Genomic DNA, 24,791 nt, shown 5'->3' with positions numbered 1-24,791 from the left:
GATATTGCCCGTTTGCCCACAATGGCCTGAAACAGCATATTATCCAGAGTATTAGACCAATCAGTAGGTGAGATGCATCTTATCACTGACCTTACGTAATGTTGGGCCTGATAAAGTACAAGTGCTTGAGAGCTTGGTATATTAGAACTTTCTGCAATAGCTCTTAATATCTACCATTGCCTGAATATGTAATATACTACTCATATCCAGGTACTGCATACTATTAATCAACGGATAATTAACAATTTAAGTTTTATAAAGTTATTTTTTTATCCGGCTAGTGATCACAGTAATAGCTGGAACATACAGATGAGAAACCTGACACAGAATTCTGCCATATAAAAATGAATACATTTGTAAGTTTGTATTTCCCAAGCTATATAACATCCTACCGTATTACAACATGGTCGTCTTGTGGGTAAACATGTACTTAAGGACTTCCGGGACACTGATGATTACATAGATTTACAATTCCTGTGACAGTTAAGCTACATAAGGTGACTTTATAACCCTGTGTCTCATTAATGAACATATACTGTATGCCATCAGTAGCTAAATGTATATGCACATAAGCTGATAAGACTGGACAAGTATGGTGCATTCAATCACAACCATGATCACAAGCAAACAAGATAAGGGAAGACAAAAGGTGCTATATATTCCCAACAGAAACCCAGCCCAATTAATGTGAGAAAACTGCTTTACAAATCATTATGGGCTGAGGTGGGAAGAAAACTACAGGTAACAGAAGGAGATGAGAGAGGAGGAAAAGGAAAGAAAGAAACAGGAGATAAGGAGTGGGGAAGATAGAAAATAAGAATTTACTTACCGATAATTCTATTTCTCGTAGTCCGTAGTGGATGCTGGGGACTCCGTAAGGACCATGGGGAATAGCGGCTCCGCAGGAGACTGGGCACAAAAGTAAAAGCTTTAGGACTACCTGGTGTGCACTGGCTCCTCCCCCTATGACCCTCCTCCAAGCCTCAGTTAGGACACTGTGCCCGGACGAGCGTACACAATAAGGAAGGATTTTGAATCCCGGGTAAGACTCATACCAGCCACACCAATCACACCGTATAACTTGTGATCTGAACCCAGTTAACAGCATGATAACAGAGGAGCCTCTAGAAAAGATGGCTCACTACAGCAATAACCCGATTTTTTGGTAACAATAACTATGTACAAGTATTGCAGACAATCCGCACTTGGGATGGGCGCCCAGCATCCACTACGGACTACGAGAAATAGAATTATCGGTAAGTAAATTCTTATTTTCTCTAACGTCCTAAGTGGATGCTGGGGACTCCGTAAGGACAATGGGGATTATACCAAAGCTCCCAAACGGGCGGGAGAGTGCGGATGACTCTGCAGCACCAAATGAGAGAACTCCAGGTCCTCCTCAGCCAGGGTATCAATTTTGTAGAATTTTACAAACGTATTTGCTCCTGACCAAGTAGCTGCTCGGCAAAGTTGTAAAGCCGAGACCCCTCGGGCAGCCGCCCAAGATGAGCCCACCTTCCTTGTGGAGTGGGCATTTACAGATTTTTGGCTGTGGCAGGCCTGCCACAGAATGTGCAAGCTGAATTGTACTACAAATCCAACGAGCAATAGTCTGCTTAGAAGCAGGAGCACCCAGCTTGTTGGGTGCATACAGGATAAACAGCGAGTCAGATTTTCTGACTCCAGCCGTCCTGGAAACATATATTTTCAGGGCCCTGACAACGTCTAGCAACTTGGAGTCCTCCAAGTCCCTAGTAGCCGCAGGCACCACAATAGGTTGGTTCAGGTGAAACGCTGAAACCACCTTAGGGAGAAACTGAGGACGAGTCCTCAATTCCGCCCTGTCCGAATGGAAAATCAGATAAGGGCTTTTACAGGATAAAGCCGCCAATTCTGACACGCGCCTGGCCCAGGCCAGGGCCAACAGCATGACCACTTTCCATGTGAGATATTTTAACTCCACAGATTTAAGTGGTTCAAACCAATGTGACTTTTGGAACCCAAAAACTACATTGAGATCCCAAAGTGCCACTGGAGGCACAAAAGGAGGCTGTATATGCAGTACCCCTTTTACAAACGTCTGAACTTCAGGGACTGAAGCTAGTTCTTTTTGGAAGAAAATTGACAGGGCCGAAATTTGAACCTTAATGGACCCCAATTTCAGGCCCATAGACACTCCTGTTTGCAGGAAATGTAGGAATCGACCCAGTTGAATTTCCTCCGTCGGGCCTTACTGGCCTCGCACCACGCAACATATTTTCGCCAAATGCGGTGATAATGTTTTGCGGTTACATCCTTCCTGGCTTTGATCAGGATAGGGATGACTTCATCCGGAATGCCTTTTTTCCTTCAGGATCCGGCGTTCAACCGCCATGCCGTCAAACGCAGCCGCGGTAAGTCTTGGAACAGACAGGTTCCTTGCTGGAGCAGGTCCCTTCTTAGAGGTAGAGGCCACGGATCCTCCGTGAGCATCTCTTGAAGTTCCGGTTACCAAGTCCTTCTTGGCCAATCCGGAGCCACGAATATAGTGCTTACTCCTCTCCATCTTATCAATCTCAGTACCTTGGGTATGAGAGGCAGAGGAGGGAACACATACACTGACTGGTACACCCATGGTGTTACCAGAGCGTCTACAGCTATTGTCTGAGGGTCCCTTGACCTGGCGCAATACCTGTCGAGTTTTTCCCAATGGTTTATAATCATGTGGAAGACTTCTGGGTGAAGTCTCCACTCTCCCGGGTGGAGGTCGTGTCTGCTGAGGAAGTCTGCTTCCCAGTTGTCCACTCCCGGAATGAATACTGCTGACAGTGCTATCACATGATTTTCCGCCCAGCGAAGAATCCTTGCAGCTTCTGCCATTGCCCTCCTGCTTCTTGTGCCACCCTGTCTGTTTACGTGGGTGACTGCCGTGATGTTGTCCGACTGGATCAACACCGGCTGACCTTGAAGCAGAGGTCTTGCTAAGCTTAGAGCATTGTAAATGGCCCTTAGCTTCAGGATATTTATGTGAAGTGATGTCTCCAGGCTTGACCATAAGCCCTGGAAATTCCTTCCCTGTGTGACTGCTCCCCAGCCTCGCAGGCTGGCATCCGTGGTCACCAGGACCCAGTCCTGAATGCCGAATCTGCGGCCCTCTAGAAGATGAGCACTCTGCAACCACCACAGGAGGGACACCCTTGTCCTTGGTGACAGGGTTATCCGCTGATGCATCTGAAGATGCGACCCGGACCATTTGTCCAGCAGGTCCCACTGGAAAGTTCTTGCGTGGAATCTGCCGAATGGGATTGCTTCGTAGGAAGCCACCATTTTACCCAGAACCCTTGTGCATTGATGCACTGAGAGTTGGCTCGGTTTTAGGAGGTTCCTGACTAGCTCGGATAACTCCCTGGCTTTCTCCTCCGGGAGAAACACCTTTTTCTGGACTGTGTCCAGGATCATCCCTAGGAACAGAAGACGAGTCGTCGGAACCAGCTGCGATTTTGGAATATTGAGAATCCAATCGTGCTGCCGCAACACTACCTGAGATAGTGCTACACCGACCTCCAACTGTTCCCTGGATCTTACCCTTATCAGGGAATCGTCCAAGTAAGGGATAACTAAAATTCCCTTCCTTCGAAGGAATATCATCATTTCGGCCATTACCTTGGTAAAGACCCGGGGTGCCGTGGACCATCCATACGGCAGCGTCTGAACTGATAGTGACAGTTCTGTACCATAAACCTGAGGTACCCTTGGTGAGAAGGGTAAAAAGTCCCCTTCTTCCAGGTTCGCAATCACTGCTCTGAGTGACTCAATCTTGAATTTGAACCTCTGTATGTAAGTGTTCAAAGATTGTAGATTTAGAATCGGTCTCACCGAGCCGTCCGGCTTCGGTACCACAACAGTGTGGAATAATACCCCGTTCCCTGTTGCAGGAGGGGTACCTTGATTATCACCTGCTGGGAATACAGCTTGTGAATGGCTTCCAGGCTTCTCCTGTCAGGAGACATCGGTAAAGCCGACTTTAGGAAAACGGCGAGGGGGAGACGTCTCGAATTCTAATTTGTACCCCTGAGATATCACCTGAAGGATCCAGGGGTCTACTTGCGAGTGAGCCCACTGCGCGCTGAAATTCATTGAGACGGGCCCCCCACCGTGCCTGATTCTGCTTGTAAAGCCCCAGCGTCATACTGAGGGCTTGGCAGAGGCGGGAGAGGGTTTCTGTTCCTGGGAACTGGCTGATTTCTGCAGCCTTTTTCCTCTCCCTCTGTCACGGGGCAGAAATGAGGAACCTTTTGCCCGCTTGTCCACGAAAAGACTGCGCCTGATAATACGGCGTCTTCTCATGTTGAGAGGCGACCTGGGGTACACAATGTTGAGAGGCGACCTGGGGTACACACGTGGATTTCCCAGCTGTTGCCGTGGCCACCAGGTCTGAAAGACCGACCCCAAATAACTCCTCCCCTTAATAAGGCAATACTTCCAAATGCCGTTTGGAATCCGCATCACCTGACCACTGTCGTGTCCATAACCCTCTACTGGTAGAAATGGACAACGCACTTAGACTTGATGCCAGTCGGCAAATATTCCGCTGTGCATCACGCATATATAGAAATGCATCTTTCAAATGCTCTATAGGCAATAATATACTGTCCCTATCTAGGGTATCAATATTTTCAGTCAGGGAATCCGACCACGCCAACCCAGCACTGCACATCCAGGCTGAGGCGATTGCTGGTCGCAGTATAACACCAGTATGTGTGTAAATACATTTTAGGATACCCTCCTGCTTTCTATCAGCAGGATCCTTAAGGGCGGCCATCTCAGGAGAGGGTAGAGCCCTTGTTCTTACAAGCGTGTGAGCGCTTTATCCACCCTAGGGGGTGTTTCCCAACGCACCCTAACCTCTGGCGGGAAAGGATATAATGCCAATAACATTTTAGAAATTATCAGTTGTTATCGGGGGAAACCCACGCATCATCACACACCTCATTTAATTTCTCAGATTCAGGAAAACTACAGGTAGTTTTTCCTCACCGAACATAATACCCCTTTTTGGTGGTACTGGTATTATCAGAAATGTGTAAAACATTTTTCATTGCCTCAATCATGTAACGTGTGGCCCTACTGGAAGTCACATTTGTCTCTTCACCGTCGACACTGGAGTCAGTATCCGTGTCGGCGTCTATATCTGCCATCTGAGGTAACGGGCGCTTTAGAGCCCCTGACGGCCTATGAGACGTCTGGACAGGCACAAGCTGAGTAGCCGGCTGTCTCATGTCAACCACTGTCTTTTATACAGAGCTGACACTGTCACGTAATTCCTTCCAACAGTTCATCCACTCAGGTGTCGACCCCCTAGGGGGTGACATCACTATTACAGGCAATCTGCTCCGTCTCCACATCATTTTTCTCCTCATACATGTCGACACAAATGTACCGACACACAGCACACACACAGGGAATGCTCTGATAGAGGACAGGACCCCACTAGCCCTTTGGGGAGACAGAGGGAGAGTTTGCCAGCACACACCAGAGCGCTATATATATACAGGGATAACCTTATATAAGTGTTTTTCCCCTTATAGCTGCTGTATTGTTAATACTGCGCCTAATTAGTGCCCCCCTCTCTTTTTTAACCCTTTCTGTAGTGTAGTGACTGCAGGGGAGAGCCAGGGGAGCTTCCCTCCAACTGAGCTGTGAGGGAAAATGGTGCCAGTGTGCTGAGGAGATAGGCTCCGCCCCTTTTTCGCTGACTTTTCTCCTGCTTTTTTATGGATTCTGGCAGGGGTTAAAATTCATCCATATAGCCCTGGGGGCTATAATAAGAATTTACTTACCGATAATTCTATTTCTCGTAGTCCGTAGTGGATGCTGGGGACTCCGTCAGGACCATGGGGGATAGCGGGCTCCGCAGGAGACAGGGCACATCTAAAAAAGCTTTTAGGTCACATGGTGTGTACTGGCTCCTCCCCCTATGACCCTCCTCCAAGCCTCAGTTAGGTACTGTGCCCGGACGAGCGTACACAATAAGGAAGGATCTTGAATCCCGGGTAAGACTCATACCAGCCACACCAATCACACCGTACCACTTGTGATCTGAACCCAGTTAACAGTATGATAACAAAACGAAGTAGCCTCTGAAAAGATGGCTCACAACAAGAATAACCCGATTTTTGTAACAATAACTATGTACAAGCATTGCAGACAATCCGCACTTGGGATGGGCGCCCAGCATCCACTACGGACTACGAGAAATAGAATTATCGGTAAGTAAATTCTTATTTTCTCTAACGTCCTAGTGGATGCTGGGGACTCCGTCAGGACCATGGGGATTATACCAAAGCTCCCAAACGGGCGGGAGAGTGCGGATGACTCTGCAGCACCGAATGAGAGAACTCCAGGTCCTCCTTAGCCAGAGTATCAAATTTGTAAAATTTTACAAACGTGTTCTCCCCTGACCACGTAGCTGCTCGGCAAAGTTGTAATGCCGAGACCCCTCGGGCAGCCGCCCAAGATGCGCCCACTTTCCTAGTGGAGTGGGCCTTTACAGATTTAGGCTGTGGCACGCCTGCCACAGAATGTGCAAGTTGGATTGTGCTACAGATCCAACGTGCAATCGTCTGTTTAGACGCAGGAGCACCCATCTTGTTGGGTGCATACAATATAAACAGCAAGTCAGACTTTCTGACTCCAGCCGTCCTAAACTATATATATATATATATATATATTTTTAGGGTCCTGACAACGTCTATTAACCTGGAGTCCTCCAAGTCCCTAGAAGCCGCAGGCACCATAATAGGTTGTTTCAGGTGAAAAACCTGACACCCCCTTAGGAAGAAAACTGGAGACGAGTCCCAGTTCTGCCCTGTCCGAATGGAAATTTAAATATGGGCTTTTGTAAGACAAAGCCGCCCATTCTGACAATCGCCTGGCCGAGGCCAGGACCAACAGCATGGTCACTGTCCATGTGAGATATTGGTCAACAGCATGTTCACTTTCCATGTGATATATTTCAAATCCACAGATTTGAGCGGTTCAAACCAATATGATTTTAAGGAATCCCAACACTATGTTGAGATCCCACGGTGCCACTAGAGGCACAAAAAGGGGTGTATATGCAATACTCCCTTGACAATCTGGACTTCAGGAACTGAAGTCAATTCTTTTCGGAAGAAATTCTACAGGGCCGAAACTTAAAACCTTAAAGAACCCCAATTTTAGGCTCAAAACACTCCTGTTTTCAGGAAGTGTAGAATTCGACCTAGTTGAATTTTCTTCGTGGGGCCTTCCTGGCCTCACCCACGCAACATATTTTCACCACATGTGGTGATGACGTTGTGCGGTCACCTCCTTCCTGGCTTTGACCAGGGTAGGTATGACCTCTTATGGAATGCCTTTTTCCTTCAGGATCCGGCATTCAACCGCCATGCCGTCAAACGCAGCCGCGGTAAGTCTTGGAATAGACATGGTACCTGCTGAAGCAAGTCCCTTCTTAGCTCCCCAGGCCCTTAGTCCTCTGTGAGCATCTCTTGAAGTTCCGGGTACCAAGTCCCTCTTGGCCAATCCGGAGTCACGAGTATAGTTCATACTCCTCTATGTCTTATAATTCTCAATACCTTGGTTATGAGAAGCAGAGGAGGGAACACATACACCGACTGTTACACCCACGGTGTTACTAGGACATCCACAGCTATCGCCTGAAGGTCTCATGACCTGGCGCAATACCTGTCCCGTTTTTTGTTCGGGCGGGACGCCATCATTTCCACCTTTGGTCTTTGCCAATGGCTCACAAACATGCGGAAAAACTTCCCTATGAAGTTCCCACTCTCCCAGGTGGAGGTCATGCCTGCTGAGGAAGTCTGCTTCCCAGTCGTCCACTCCCGGAGAGAACACTGCTGACAGTGCTATCACATGATTTTCCGCCTAGCGAAAAATCCTTGCAGTTTTTTCACTGCCCTCCAGCTTCTTGTGTCGCCCTTTCTGTTTACGTGGGCGACTGCCGTGATGTTATCCCACTGGATCAATACCGGCTGACCTTGAAGCAGAGGTCTTGCTAAGTTTAGAGCCTTATAATTTTGCTCTTAGCTCCATCTATGTGGAGAGAATTCTCCAGACTTGATCACACTTTCCTGGAAATTTTTTCCCTGTGTGACTGCTCCCCAGCCTCTCAGGCTGGCCTCCGTGGTCACCAGCATCCAATCCTGAATGCTGATTCTGTGGCCCTCTAGAAGATGAGCACTCTGTAATCACCACAGGAGAGACACCCTTGTCCTTGGATATAGGGTTATCCGCTGATGCATCTGAAGATGCGATCCGGACCATTTGTCCAGCAGATCCCACTGAAGAGTTCTTGCGTGAAATCTGCCGAATGGAATTGCTTCGTAATAAGCCACCATTTTTACCAGGACTCTTGTGCAATGATGCACTGACACTTTTCCTGGTTTTAGGAGGATCCCGATTAGCTCGGATAACTCCCTGGCTTTCTCCTCTGGGAGAAACACCTTTTTCTGGACTGTGTCCAGAATCATCCCTAGGAACAGTAGACGTGTCCTCGGAAAAGCTACGATTTTGGAATATTTAGAATCCACTCGTGCTGTCGTAGAACTATTAAAGATAGTGCTACTCCGACCTCCAACTGTTCTCTGGACCTTGCCCTTATCAGGAAAGCGTCCAAGTTTCTTTTAAGAAGAATCATCATTTCGGCCATTACCTTGGTAAAGACCCGGGGCGCCGTGGACAATCCAAACGGCAGCGTCTGAACTGATAGTGACAGTTCTGTACCACGAACCTGAAGTACCCTTGGTGAGAAGGGCAAATTTGGACATGTAGGTAAATGTCCCTGATATCCAGTGACACCATCTCGTCCCCTTCTTCCTGGTTCGCTATCACTGCTCTGAGTGACTCCATCTTGATTTGAACGCTTGTATGTAAGTGTTCAAATATTTCAGATCTCACCGAGCCGTTTGGCTTCAGTACCACAATATAGTGTGGAATAATACCCCCTCCCTTGTTGTAGGAGGGGTACTTTGATTATCACCTGCTGGGAATACAGCCTGTGAATTGTTTCCAATACTGCCTCCCTGTCGGAGGTAGACGTTGGTAAAACAGACTTCCGGAACTTGTGAGGAGGAGACGTCTCGAATTTCCAATGTACACCTGGGATACTACATGTAGGATCCAGGAGTCCCCTTGCGAGTGAGCCCACTGCGTGCTGAAACTCTTGAGATGACCCCCTACCGCACCTGAGTCAGCTTGTACTGCCCCAGCGTCATGCTGCGGACTTGGTAGAAGCTGTGAAGGGCTTCTGTTCCTGGGAATGGGCTGCTTGCTGCAGTCTTCTTACCGTTCCTCTACCCCTGGGCAGATATGACTGGCCTTTGCCCGCCTGCCCGTATGGGGACGAAAGGACTGAGACTGAAAAGACTGTGTCCTTTTCTGCTGAGATGTGACTCGGGGAACAAAAGGTGGATTTTTCAGCTGTTGCCATGGCCACCAGGTCCGATGGACCGCCCCTTTATACGGCAATACTTCCATGTGCCGTCTGGAATCTGCCTCACCTGACCACTGTCGTGTCTTCGTCTGGCAGATATGGACATCACATTTACTCTTGATGCCAGAATGCAAATATCCCTCTGCGCATCACGCATATATAGAAATGCATCCTTAAAATGCTCTATAGACAATAAAATCTTGTCCCTGTCAAGGGTATCAAAATTTTCAGTCAGGAAATCCGACCAAGCCCCCTCAGCGCTGCACATCCAGTCTGAGGCGATTGTTGGTCGTAGTATAACACCAGTATGTGTGTATATACTTCTTAGGCTATTTTTCAGCTTCCTATCAGCTGGCTCCTTGAGGGCGGCCGTATCTGGAGACGGTAACGCCACTTGTTTTATAAGCGTGTGAGCGCCTTATCCACCCTAAGGTGTGTTTCCCAACTCGCCCTTACTTCTGGCGGGAAAGGGTATACCGCCCATAACTTTCTATCGGAGGAACCCCACGTATCATCACACACTTCATTTAATTTATCTGATTCAGGCAAAACTACAAGTAGTTTATTCACACCCTACAAAATACCCTTATTTGTGGTACTTGTAGTATCAGAAATATGTAACACCTCCTTTATGCCCTTAACATGTAACGTGTGGCCCTAAAGGAAAATACGTTTGTTTCTTCACCGTCGACACTGGAGTCAGTGTCCGTGAGGTAAATGGGCGTTTTTACAAGCCCCTGACGGTGTCTGAGACGCCTGGACAGGTACTAATTTGTTTGCCGGTCGTCTCATGTCGTCAACCGGCTCGCAGCGTGTTGACATGATCACGTACTTCCACAAGTAAGCCATCCATTCCGGTGTCGACTCCCTAGAGAGTGACATCACCATTACAGGCAATTTGCTCCGCCTCCTCACCAACATTTTCCTCATACATGTCGACACACACGTACCGACATACAGCACCCACACAGGGAATGCTCTGATAGAGGACAGGACCCACTAGCCCTTTGGGGAGACAGAGGGAGAGTTTGCCAGCACACACCAAAATGCTATAATTATACAGGGACAACCTTTATAAAAGTGTTCCTCCCTTATAGCATTTAATATATATTTATATCGCCAAATCAGTGCCCCCCCTCTCTGTTTTAACCCTGTTTCTGTAGTGCAGTGCAGGGGAGAGCATGGGAGCCTTCCCCTCAGCCTTTCTGTGAGGGAAAATGGCGCTGTGTGCTGAGGAGAATAAGCTCCGCCCCCTTTTCGGCGGGCTTTTTCTCCCGGTTTTTAAGAACTGGCCTGGGTTAAAATACATACATATAGCCTTAATGGCTATATGTGATGTATTTATTTTGCCAATAAGGTACTTATATTGCTGCCCAGGGCGCCCCCAGCAGCGCCCTGCACCCTCCGTGACTAGGTCAGTGAGCCGTGTGACAACAATGGCGCACAGCTGCAGTGCTGTGCGCTACCTTCATGAAGACTGTGAAGTCTTCTGCCGCCTGTTTCCGGACCTCCGTTCTGCCGTCTTCTTCAGCGTCTGTAAGGGGGATCGGCGGCGCGGCTCCGGGACGAACCCCAGGCTGACCTGTGTTCCGACTCCCTCTGGAGCTCAGTGTCCAGTAGCCTAAGATCCCAATCCATCCTGCACGCAGGTGAGTTGGAGATCTCTCCCCTAAGTCCCTCGTTGCAGTGATCCTGTTGCCAGCAGGAATCACTGAATGAAACCTAAAAAAAAAAAACTTTTCTAAACAGCTCTTTAAGAGAGCCACCTAGATTGCACCCTTCTCGGACGGGCACAAAAACCTAACTGAGGCTTGGAGGAGGGTCATAGGGGGAGGAGCCAGTACACACCATGTGACCTAAAAGCTTTTTTAGATGTGCCCTGTCTCCTGCGGAGCCCGCTATCCCCCATGGTCCTGACGGAGTCCCCAGCATCCACTAGGACGTTAGAGAAATGTGATGTATTTTCGCCAGCCAAGGTGTTTTTATTGCTGCTCAGGGCGCCCCCCCCTAGCGCCCTGCACCCTCAGTGACCGAAGTGTGAAGTGTGCTGAGGAGCAATGGCGCACAGCTGCAGTGCTGTGCGCTACCTTGGTGAAGACAGGACGTCTTCTGCCGCCGATTTTCCGGACCTCTTCAGTCTTCTGGCTCTGTAAGGGGGCCGGCGGCGCGGCTCTGGGACCCATCCATGGCTGGGCCTGTGATCGTCCCTCTGGAGCTAATGTCCAGTAGCCTAAGAAGCCCAATCCACTCTGCACGCAGGTGAGTTCGCTTCTTCTCCCCTTAGTCCCTCGATGCAGTGAGCCTGTTGCCAGCAGGTCTCACTGAAAATAAAAAACCTAAAACTAAACTTTTCACTAAGCAGCTCAGGAGAGCCACCTAGTGTGCACCCTTCTCGTTCGGGCACAAAAATCTAACTGAGGCTTGGAGGAGGGTCATAGGGGGAGGAGCCAGTGCACACCAGGTAGTCCTAAAGCTTTTACTTTTGTGCCCAGTCTCCTGCGGAGCCGCTATTCCCCATGGTCCTTACGGAGTCCCCAGCATCCACTTAGGACGTTAGAGAAAGAGGAAATATTATGGGGTAGATTTACTAAAGCTTCTAAAACAGGTAAGTGATGCTGTTACCCATAGCAACCAATCAGGTTCTATCATTTTCTAGACTCAATATAGAAATTATAGAATCTGATTGGATGCTATCAGCAACACCCCCTACTTGTCTGTTTCAGAAGCTTTAGTAAATCTAGTGTATCCTCACAAGTGTTAAGCAGCATGTGTACGTCTACTATCTAGTAACGTTCTGTTAGGCAGGGAGTACAGGAGATCACTGAACAGCATAAACACTGGCATACCATACACTATTATTGATTAAACGTCACCGGTGACTGAAAACCAACTTTACCAACAACACAGAAACCGTTCATCAAGTTCCTTCTACAATACTTTCACCATCTGCATAGCGTGCACCCATTCCCTCCCCCCCCCATCTGGGGTTAAGATCCTCACTTTCTGCCATCTTCTCAGCACTCATTCCGCCACATCTCAACTTTTATGCTAAATTTCTTCCATGGCCTACTGGCTTAACTTTTCAGCTTGTTTCTCTACATCAGCCTCACGCTACCGAAACTCTCAGGCACTCTTCCATTATCTCCCTACTGGACTACAGTAACCTCTTCTTATCAGTTCTCCCTTTCATCAGTCACTACTTCAAATCGATCCTCAATGCCACAGCAAGTTTCACTTACATCTCTCCAATTCTACAGAATTCAAGACTTACTCCTCCACCTTGTTCTATTTGTCTACTATACACTGCTGTCAGGCTCAGTGGCACGTAAATGAGGAGCAACCAAAATGTTATGCACTTTAACTGAAATTACTCACAGTGTTGTTTTAATATTTTCAGGCAGCCAAAATAAGGTTAACATGAGGGAAAACAAAACAGCACAAAATATACCACAACAAAAAATCCAACTTACCCTTCTTTGTGTTTAAAGTGCTTAAAAGCCAAGTTGAGAACTTCTTGTATAAGGGGGTCTGGAACTGGGTGAACGGGAATCTGTAATGCAAAATGCAACCGTAACAAGCAAGGAATAATAAAAAAAACAGGCTGAATCCTATCTAACTATAGCAAATGTGAAAGTGTACCAAGTGACTCTCCATGCAGTAGATGAAGAACAGCAGGTGTACAATCCATGGCATGCTTTCTTTGGTATATTTTGTTGACAATCATAATGTGGACACTGATGAAAATGTCCCCGGTAGTGTACTGATGAATTACCAGGTACAACGGCGTCCGTCAGTGACATGGTTATGACATTAGGCAGATCCATCGGCGCTCACAGCACTGAGTACCATATGTCCCTAACCCTGACCTCCCGTCCCACAGCCTAACCCCACTCTTCCACAGCGTAACCCTAACCTTCCGGCCCCTTCAGAGTGTTTAACATTATGGATGCCTTCCTATTTGTGTAACTAATCTCTCTTCAAAGCTGATAGACCTTTGAAACTACAAAAACATAGACACAACACTTAAGGCAACACATTTCTGAAATGCATCTACCAAACATATAATAAAATGTGGAAAATAGAGACAAGCAGATAATCATCATTAACCACTTAACTGGCTTGGTTGTATGTGATGAGGTCCCATCACATGCAACGTGCTGCCCCCACGCTGCACCCCCACCAGACCCGGCAGTGATCATCAGTCCCCCCTGCACAGGCTCTGAATGGGGTGGGGGGGAAGACATGTCCATGGGAGTGGGGAGTAACTCCCAGAGGAGCAAGTTGAACCAGTAGAGGTGGGGGGGTGAAGACATGTGTGAGTGGGGATCTATTGCAAATAGGGGAAGGGGGAGGGGGGGGGGGGGGGGATTTATTCTATAATGGTGACCAATGGAAATGAGGAGGGGGGGGGGGGCAAAAAAAAACCCTAGATATATTTTTTAAATAAAATATTTTGTTTAAAGAAAATACTTTCTAAACTTTATTAAGTAATAAAAAAAAATTGACAGTTTCTGAGCTGTTGTGAATCATCAGTTAAATGGTTAATAAAGGGAGCACATGACACACGTGGACTCACAAACAAAACACAAAAGAGAGGCGTTTACCTGTTTTAGGACCTCTACTAAAACTAAACAAAAAATAAAGTCTACGGCCAGGTCTCTTCTTTCAAGTAAGTAGTCTCTCTCTCGCTGCTGTTCATCTCTGCAGAGTACAGGAAGCACAGGAGATTACCATACGCTGCCATGCTGTGATCGTAGCATAGGTGTGCTGATTTATTACAACATTCATGTTCATTACAATATTACATCTGGAAACAGGACATGATTGGATAGATTGCTACATATAATAAGGATTTGGACAACCATAAACATTTACCTAATTTTAGGTAAGCAGTAACTAGCAAGTTTATTTATGAAATAATGAAAGGTCTTATCCCAGGCCCACGTATAATGCACATTACAGTGTGTGAGGGGTGTCCGGAGAGTTGTATGGAAATAGAACTACAGACCAGCCATACCATTTCATGCAGTTTGGGATAGGGAAGGTGAGTGCAGGAGCTGCTTTCACAGCCATGACAGTATGGAGCTGACACCTCAGGGTCTGGTCATGGTACCATCCCTTATGAACCATACTCAGCCAACCCTAACACACTACATGCTCCCCTTCCACAAATTTACTTTGAAAGCAATAAAGTCAATCCTGCCACATTTTGTCTAATTTGTATTTTTTTGTTGTTATAAAATTGTGCAATTGACTTTGTTTAGTTGCAGAGTTAAATGACACACACAGATTCTTACCCTTTTGATTTTGTGCTAGACCGAGGCCTGTACTCGTAGGACTCATCTTCAGTTCCATTTTGGCGTTTATACCAGACAAACAAGGTGCGGAGTAAGGAGGGGAGACAGTGCTCTGCCACAGAGCTCATACAGCTTATCACCTATGAAGACAAGCAGTGCAGAGTGAACGGACAGAATATTCACAGACAATAAACAATATATATATATATATATATCTCACTAAAAGGTTGTCCAACTGCTTGTCTCGGTGTACCAGGAGAACTCCATGTTACTTTTGGGTCGCAAACACATAGTTACCATAGAAATATGACCCTTCTTGGAAATAAGTTGATATATTGCTACTCTAAAGGTTTCATTGTAAGTAAGCAAATAATGTGTTAGCAGAAACCTTGCAGTTTATCAGGCGATAAGTGTTTATCATTAAGCATACGAGTTAATATTTATCTTACACTTAATGCTTGTTATTCTGAAACCGCTAACATATAGCACTGTACCAAAGGAACATAAGCAAAGCTTGCAAAGGAACAAACTTGGAGATCCACAATTTATAGCGCATGAGCTCGGTAAACCCCCAAACTTTCTAAACACCTGGCATACATAGACAACTTGATCATGTGTGTTCTGCCTGTTTTTTTTTTTGTTTTTTTTGTTTGTTTTTACAGCGATACGTATGGGACATTTTTACTCATTTTCATGGAATGTCCCAAAAACAAGACAAAAAGACTGATCTAGTGACGCAATGACCAACTCTGACCCTAGAGGAAAAATACTTTATGCAGAAAGATACAAAACAAAAACAAGGTGTGGTGTTAAATCAATTAAATATGTACTCAACCATATTTCATCATTTGTTCAATATATAACAGACAGGTGGCATGTATTACAACTATAAATCAATACAAACCATTAAATGGTAATACATTTCTTTAACACAGTTTCTTGTAGTTTGCAAGAAAAATACTTTTGACAAAACAAACAAATGTGACCATAGAAAGCTTGGACAGAGAACAGATATTCAGTGTATAGCAGTGGTTCCCAAAATCTTTTTGAATCACGGCACCCTAGAGTATCAGAATATATTTCACGGCAGCCCTAGGCCAAGTGTCTTATTGAAAAATTTAGAAAGAAATATTAAATTGTGTTTATATGTCATCCTGAGGGCCAGTTATGTGGTGAGGGACAAGATTTACTTCTGTTTGTCCACATATTGTATGATTGGCAGCCACCAGCACTGGTTTTGCCTATTACATTGACCATACATAATTTTAATTGGTTCTGGACCACCAACACAAGGCACCCCCTGCATAATTCCCGAGGCACCCCAGGGTGCCACGGCACACAGTTTGAGAACCACTGGTGTATATTATTACACTTCTTCTTCCTTTTGCCGGGCATCCCACCTGAATTTGGAAGTGGTGAGCAGCAATGTCCTCTATAACAGCAGAATGTAACATGTCAGACAGAATAGTCTAATACTGGAGGACACATTAAAAATTTTTGTTGCTATTCAATCATTTGGATTGCAACATATTGACAACATTTATAACTAATTTTTTTCTCGATAAATGGCTAGCACAGTGGTTCCCAAACTGGATCCTGTGTCACTCAGAGGTGCTGCACGGTACCAAGGGTGGGAGATCCACGATCAAATTTATTTATTTATGGTCAAAGTGGTAGGCAAAACCACTGCTGGTAGCTGCTAATGATGATATATGTGGACAAACACCAGCACAACCCTGTCCACCACCAAATAACTCAATGCATCCTGAATTTATTAACAGAAACTTTTGGCAAATGGCAGTGAATAAAAAAAAATACTGATTCTCTGGGTTGCAGTGATTCAGGAACGTTTGGGAACCATTGGGCTAGCAAATCCTCTGAAGTACTTGTTGTCAAAAGGTCTTTTCATTATGAGCTTTAAAACTCGGTCCAGATCACCCTAATAGGGATACTTTCATTTTACCAGCTGTGTACATGCGATTAAAAGTCACAGAAAATATCAAGTTAAATATTCCATAAATAGTGCAGTAACACTTATACAACGCAATTCTATAATAATAAACTAATATCTTAGTGTGATCTATTCTAATCTTTTACACTTGTTTAAAGCGTTCAATTGTCCTCTGGTGCATCTAACAGCCTGAGAAAGCGATCATCCTCTCCTGCTTAGACAGACCTTTTTGTCAGGTTGACCGAAACATGGAACAGGTGACGGGCTTTGCCAACCCTGAATAAAGACTGCCAGAAAAGAAGAGAACTCCTGATCAGACCATTAGACATATTGGCAGACCTGCCAAAACGTCGGATCCGCCTGGCATTAATTACTTTGGACACCTAATTCCACCCAAAAAGAAAATAATATTTTTACTTTCAGGAGTAAAATTTGGAAATTTTGGTGCAGTAAGGACACACACTATTTGAAATGTGCGTTTCATTGCATGTTCAAATGAAAGCAAAACTCCAAACAAATGACACCGCATTTATAGAAGTTTTTACAAATGCTGTTTTTGTCATATTCTATTTTTTCATCTTTAACATGAATCTTCAATACAACAGTAAAGTTATCTTGTTAAACGCAACACATGCATTTACATGCAGTTAACTTTAATTACAAGTGAATCATAAATAGAGAAGTTTAACAGCGGGGTTTCAGTAGCATGAGAGGTTGCCTTCTTCCAGTCAGACAACTGCGAGACTATCCAGGAGATTTAGTGGGAAACATCATTTGATAATGTTATGGTCAAAGGTTTATAGATTAAGACCAGGTTGACGAAAGGTGATCTATTCATTTTTAGAAGGCCATATATGAAAACTTGTGCACAGTAAGCTTCTGTTGCCCATAGCAACCCCTCAGATTGTATGCTTTCATTTTCTGTACAACATGAATGAAATAAACTGTATTCAGAATCAGAGAAGCATAAACGCTCATTGCTGAGCGATTCACTTCAGACTGTTTTGAATTTATAAACAGTTAATATTTTTCCTTTACTTCATTACATTAAAATTAATCTGGTTAATCTCTTTATTACCAGAGGACGTTGGCAGTAATCTAAGCAAACGTTTTATTGGCACTCAGATTCTACAACGTTTAGCGGAAACGGTTAACAAAATGAGCTCACTGTGAGTGGCTGGTCTCAAAGCTACCCGCATACTGCTGGCTCAGCTTGGCAAAGCCACAACTCACAGAGCCATACCAAACAAACCCAGCCGTTTTAGATGGAGAGGTTAATTAATAAAATGCAAACTGCTTTATCTGAAAGAAAAAGCAATGAAATACATGAACAAACAATTATTGGCACAGGCAGAGGAGTGGACACAAGGCGCGTGTCAAGCTCCACACGTAAGCAAGGTACAGTCTGTCATACCGCCGCCGCTGGGCTTGTCTCTCCGGGGGTACTGGCTGTCCGGGCGCCCGTAGTGTGGACGTCGCGGGTGCGCCCGACGTTCACTGGGGACGGGTGACGTCATCAGCGCTCCTCCAATCAGGTGCTGGCGGGAAGTACAAATTCAGACGTCGGGCAGAGCTCCGGCGCCTGAGTATCATCGCTACTACTACTGTACCTGTGATCTCCAGAGCTCTGTGCCTCCAGCATCTCCGTGCCTCCAGCATCTCCGTGCCTCAGCACCTCCGTGCCTCCAGCATCTCCGTGCCTCCAGCATCTCCGTGCCTCCAGCATCTCCGTGCCTCCAGCATCTCCGTGCCTCCAGTATCTCCGTGCCTCAGCACCTCCGTGTCTCAGCACCTCCGTTCCTCAGGGCCTCCATGCCTCCAGCACCTCCGTGCCTCAGCACCTCCGTGCCTCAGCACCTCAGCGTCTCTAAGCGCCTCAGCGCCTTCAAACACCTCAGTACCTCTAGCATTTCAGTGCCTCTAGCACCTCAGTGCCTAGAGCACCTCAGTGCCTCTAGCACCACAACATCGCTCACAGTGAGCTTTTGGTACTCTCCAATTCATCAGCACCTTTACAAGTCTTGTCTTTCAGGAGACCTTCAAGCGTCCACCCGTGCCTTCTGCCTACCGTCCTAATCCTGCATGAGGAAGACCTACATCCGGCCATCTCTGCTGCGACCCAGTAGCAGTTCCTCTTCCCGGTCACCGGAAGAAGCCCCGAGTCCACAGCACTTCCAGACCAGGTCAGTGATACAGTCCCATACGCTGGCTAAAATCACAACACCTTTCAAAGCACACTAAACTGTGACTAAATTCTTGTGATGTCATATACAATACATTATTTTACTGACAATTTAGAATATGAACAGATAAGCAGTGGTTGAATTTCACCCTTAATTCAGTATTGGTAGCATCCAGTGTCAGGAAATCTTTGAAGGGGATAGTTAAAAAACGGTTTCTCACTCTATAGGGATATACTTTCAAAAAAGTGCAAAACTTTCCAAGTGCATAAAAATCTTGTTCCTCTCTCTGGATGGTAGACAAACTGGCCCACAGACCGATTCAGAGGTAGGCTGCTGCGCACAGCTTTGTGACAACATGAAAATGCTGCAGGAGTGTGTATATAGACACCTCCTGCCGGCTTCTATGATTCACTGCTACGTCCCAAGACGCTGCTTGGATCATCTGTGTGACCATCAGGTATCTGAGTAACTCTCAGGCTACTCGGGATGTCCTTGGAAAGCACGCTGCATGGGGGCCAGTAAAGCTATGTTCAAGGACGCAGCCACTGGCTTCGGTGGGCTCAGAATATGGGGCCGTCATGCCCCTGTTTCTGAAACACTCCTCATCCCACGCCCCAGCTTTTGAAGCACTGTGGCTGACGTTGCGGAAGCAGATATGTATATGTGCAGTGCTGCTCCTGCCCAAACATCAGAGATTTACAGAAATATGAAATTTACATAGATGTCCCAATCAAGACCTTAGTTCCAATTCTCTAAAGGAGTATAAAGCTTTGTGAGGAGTAGCAGTCAGTGAAGGTAATAGAATGGGGGCGCACAATCAATTAGTGGTGCAATGGTGCCGAGCACCAGCCTGCCGCAAATAGATCATTGCATTAGAAGAAGCAGGACTTAAGGGCCCTACACACTATGCGATCCGCCGCCGAGCTGCCTGACGTTTCTGCACTCCCCTCGTCACCCGGCTCCATAGCAGTGCATGCTAATATGGACGAGATCGTCCATATTGGCCTGCATGCACAAGCGACGGAGCACCAACGATGAACGAGCGTGGGGCCGCGCATTGTTCAACGTTGCTGCCTCCACACTGAAAGATATGAACGGTATCTCGTTCATTAATGAACAAGATCGTTCAGATCTTTCAGTAGTATCGCCCAGCGTGTAGGGCCGATTATCCTACCAATGGTAATTGTTACTAATGAAATTTCTCATACCTCACAACTTTCAAAATAATGTTGGGACAGTCCCAATACGAGGGGGCTATCCCACCATGCTGATGACCAAGGCTTTTGTCCCGATTCCAGGACAGTTGGGAGTACATTCTATACATATTCTAAGATTTCTGATATATTCACATTGCAACATATAAAATGTAATGTCCAAACTGTGTAGTACAGTTATAATCCACAGAAACAATAACTCATATCCACAATGGCTGGTAAATATGTCACGTAAAGAGGTTTGTCTGTACTTGTCGTTCACTTCTGTACATAAGATACACATACTGTACACACACTGTAGTAGACAGATAAGATGGAGCAATTTTTATATCACTGCTATCAAAGTATACGTGTCCGCATTCAATAAACAGGTCTCTATTGGGCTGTTGCTAAGATATATAGGACGTGGCTCTCACCTGATCAAACTGAAGATCTTCACCTCTCTGCAGAGATCTTGACAAAAGCTTTTCCTGTAAATAGAAACACGAGGAAATATTAAGAGCTGCAGTGATTATGAGGAAAGCAAAGTACCATCTTCTCATAGGCTGCTTGTGCGTAATGGTTAACCCCTGTCGCTGCTAAACTGAAGAATGAGCAGACATTTATCTCTTACTCTGTACATTTATTTCTAATATAAATGTGTAGGTTTCGAAGCTGCAATGTGCAGTTATGAACGTACCATGATAAATGAGATGATTTACTATTGTTTACTCTAAATGGGCAGATCTGATTTTGCTACCAAAACCCAGTCATACAAGGTGAGAATTGTCTATTTTTATATTTTCTTTCAAATCTGATTGAGTTCCGGGAACGGTCACAAAGCCACCACACACATCCATTTATGAACTGATTTGGTAAACAATTAAAACAATCAACATTATATAAGTACTATGCTTTAAACATTGTCATCCAGTTGTTACACAGCAATTAGCCAGTCACACTGCACTGAAACACGCACAGCGACTGGCGATTTCCTTTGACAATTTGTTAAAAAATAAAATTATTCTTCTTATTGCTTGTCACTGATAAATGTAACGATAACTGCAGTAATGGAGTAAGGGGAGGGCACAGTGGATGCTACATTTATCGCTTTGCAAATGTATTTTGTGTTTTAAATTACCATCCTGTAACTAATTTTAAATTAAGAGTTCTACAACTTTCACACCTAAAACCTGGCTCCAACCTGGGACACGGAACACGGGGTTGGAGTCAGGTTTTAGGTTACTTTCCCTTTCACACAGGCAAATGGATACGGATTATTCCCAGGCCGTTGCCATTCACACTGGACCTGGGTCTCCTGTCTAAAAGTGGACGATTGGAGATGATGCCATCTCCAAGCGCTACTGAGCCCGGCAATCAGCTCCTTTTCTGGCATGACCAGTGTCATTGTGTCCCGAGTCACACCTTTCACTCCGGACCCAGGAATAACCCTGGTAGCGACTATGGTCTAAGCCCCAGTCATTTGGACCAGTGACCCTTTCGCACTGAGCAAGGACCCGAGTCTCCAGACAATATCCCAGGTTTTTCACTCAGTAATTCCCCCATCAGACCCAGGAAATTGCCTGGTCTAGCATGCTGCCAAATTCCCAGGTCTGATCTCCATGACCCTGGTCGGGAGAAGGGGTCATGGACCCGGGACTTATTCCCGGGTTGTTTGCATTCAGACATAGCAAAATCCAGGGTTGATGCGCGTTCACGTTTCTCGGCCTTTTGGCTAAGATCAAGTGTAGTATCTGCTCGAGGGAAACACAGGGTGGAGTACCTGTTCTTACACTAGGAGCGTGAGAGGTTCCTAGATGTAGAATGGAGAAACACCTTGTGGAGTACCATGCTGGGGTGTGGCAAGGCCCCTGGTTGAGGGTGGAGAAAAACTGGGCCGAGTATCCCTACTTCGTATAGGCCTAAGGAACCCTTACGTTGGATAGGGAACGGCCTGGTCTAGTATCTACTCTCGTACTGGGGGTGGACTCTGGCATAGAGTAGGTATGAAGCTTGGTCTGGCTGAGAGACTGGGAGCGGCTCGAAGCTCGAGGTGATATGTGCCTCTGGGGCGACCTAGGGGTGCCTTCATTTGCACTGGTGGCATCGGGACGCCTTTGCACTTTGATGGCACAAGCACTGTCACTCCCCAACTTCTGGCGCACTTTTTCCTTTGCCCTGGCCTTTTGGCTAGGGCAAGGACAATTTTTTATACCCCCTCCCCGGCCTTCTGGCTGGGGCTTATTTATTTATATATGCACTAGCCCTTATGGGCCACCCTCTCTCCTAAAGTTGCTGAGGTCCTCTCCATGGGGGGAGGACCAGACGCTGTTTTCGGTCCCCAGGGGGAAGCTTCGGCCAACCCTGGGGACACACGAGGGTCCCTCTGCGCTTCGGCAAGGGGGGACCCACAGTCCCTTTTTTCCCCTCAGTAGGCCTTTCGGCTCTGAGAGGTAGGGGAGTAACGGGGCCCTTCTCCTTTCGGAGAGGGTCCAAGAACCTATGCCCCCAGCACGTTTGGCACAGACACTGGGTGATGAAGCACCGCACCTCGGGCTTCAAGTAAAGAAAAAAAACAACAACAAAAAAAAAACCTGGATTTTGATGAATGTCTGTAAAGGGAATTAGAAAAGGTAAATGTTACACATTCAATAGCACAAAGCAGCATATTATTTAATAATAAATAAATAAAAAACATTTATACACTGGTGTACCCATGATTTCTTCAATAGGTTCTTTTTAATAAAAAAGTACAATTTCCAACTGTAGGATGTTCCAACTTACCAAGGAACAATTACTATATTTGCTTCCTCTGTAAAACACATTTTACATATGAACAGAAGCCTTATTTTTACTACGGATCTGAATACAGACCTCATAGCAAACACTCTCTGACCGCATGCGTGTTATCTAGTGCTCAGCATACATGATGACCCTATCCTTCTATATCTCCAACTCTGGGAGAAACTGCAGCGTAATGCTAAAGGCAACTGACACGTCCAGATATTGGGTGTGTTAGAAATGGGAAGTAAACATATATCATCAGCCCAGACCGGCTGCAGGCGAAAGACATGCAGGGCAGACGCTACCAGGAAACCACCAAGTGTGCATGGTAAAATAAGAGTGAAAAGGGGATTTAGAAATAAAAACATGTGTTTCATACATATGTAACCACCAAGTTACACAACACTTATTATCCGAGGTTGTGTGATTATTCACATCGGTCCCTGACCCCATTGGAGCTTGCCGTCCTTGGTTCCCTACCACTCACTCACTTACTTCTGTCTATTTTGTTAGTAGCCAATTAAATTGCAAGCATGGCAGTGGAGGAAAGCAATGCAATCACAGGGAAAGCACTCAAAATCCACACATATACTGCCCTGGTCAGAAATCAATCAATAGTGTCCAGTCAGAATTGAACCTATGGTCTAGTGCTATGATATACTGTAGCAATGCTAACCACTGTGTCTTCAGTGGTGGCACATGCTACTTTCATAAAAGGGAAAGTAACCATCTATTTACAGGAAGTAAGTTTCACATTAACCAGATTCTTATCAAGGACTAGATATATCAAAGCTTGGACAGAGATAAAGAACTAACCTATCCGCTTCGGTAATTTTTTTTTAAACACAGACAGTAAAGGAGCTGATTGGTTGGCAGTTTCTCTCTCTCCAAGCTTCATAAATCTTCCCCTAATCATAAAAATATACAACAGGATGCAAATAAAACCGTAAAACACACGGGGGCTGGTTCAGAGTTGAGTGAACAGAAAAATAAGGCGTAACTGCACCTGGAAACCATGCTGTAATGCAAGGGGAGCATCTTTCTTTGTTTTGCATGCAGGGTAAATACTGGCTGTTTGTGCGGGATCAGTCTGAAATATCTACAATCAAAATCCTGACAACAATTGACCTAAGGTCAAAATCCCGACAAGGTCAAAATACTGACAAGGTCAAAATGTCGGTATTTTGACCATGTCGGGATTTTGACCTTGTCGGGATTTTGTCAGTCGGTTAATGGTTGTCGGGATTTTGATTGTAGGTAAACTGACCGTATCCCGTTTGTGCATGTAGCCCAAAAACAATTTATTTTTACACTGCAATTTTTGATTTGAGTTGGGACACGAACCTCTCAAATCTAAATCTTTCTGCACTTTTCACATGTGTGCCACCTGCAGTGCAACATGGCTTTACCGAGATGTAAAATTCCCCCCTACAGTCTTTTCTATGGGTGATTTAAGAATACAAACTGACCATAATATAATATAGCCATTGAAGGGACAAAATCAAATCAAAAGCACAAGTTCTGCTGTGGCATTAATCTAAAGCTGAAGGCAACATAAAGCGCTAGAGAGAAGCTGCACACCAGACTGAGGAGAAATAAGCATGTTCCTGTCACTGCAGTAAAACGGGTGTGGTAGAATAGATCTACAATGTCTAGGTACACAGTCAATAGGTCAACATGCATTAGGTGCACTTGACATTGTCGACGCAAGTTTGTTTAAGGCCAAATCTTGTATATTTCATGCTGTACGACCACCATCAGTACAAATGTGTACCCTCGCTGGCCACAATTCGGGCAAGGCTACTATTCCCAACAGATGTCCTCGTGGATAGTAACGTAAGCAAATGCTGGGGAAGATGTGGAAAACATTAAAAAAAATGTGTCGACCATTGTCATGTCGATCTTATGTAC

At 45.7% G+C, this 24,791-nt stretch overlaps 1 protein-coding gene across 10 annotated transcripts in view; it reads right to left on the bottom strand.

The window, feature by feature from the left end:
• The window catches only part of FRYL (FRY like transcription coactivator), a 541,692-nt gene that overhangs the window by 192,035 nt on the left and 324,866 nt on the right, over positions 1-24,791 (bottom strand). For all 10 annotated transcript variants that reach the window (XM_063920961.1, XM_063920963.1, XM_063920960.1 and 7 more), the window contains 4 exons: positions 20,534-20,587; positions 14,770-14,909; positions 14,077-14,173; positions 12,943-13,022 (listed from right to left, as the gene is read on the bottom strand). In XM_063920961.1, coding sequence (XP_063777031.1) covers positions 12,943-13,022; positions 14,077-14,173; positions 14,770-14,909; positions 20,534-20,587 — 371 coding nt within the window. The remainder of the gene's footprint in view (positions 1-12,942; positions 13,023-14,076; positions 14,174-14,769; positions 14,910-20,533; positions 20,588-24,791) is intronic.

This window comes from Pseudophryne corroboree, chromosome 1, assembly GCF_028390025.1.
Source record: "Pseudophryne corroboree isolate aPseCor3 chromosome 1, aPseCor3.hap2, whole genome shotgun sequence".
NCBI lineage: Eukaryota > Metazoa > Chordata > Amphibia > Anura > Myobatrachidae > Pseudophryne > Pseudophryne corroboree.
Note: the sequence above shows the minus strand (reverse complement) of the source record. Positions and strands in the feature narration are given on the sequence as shown.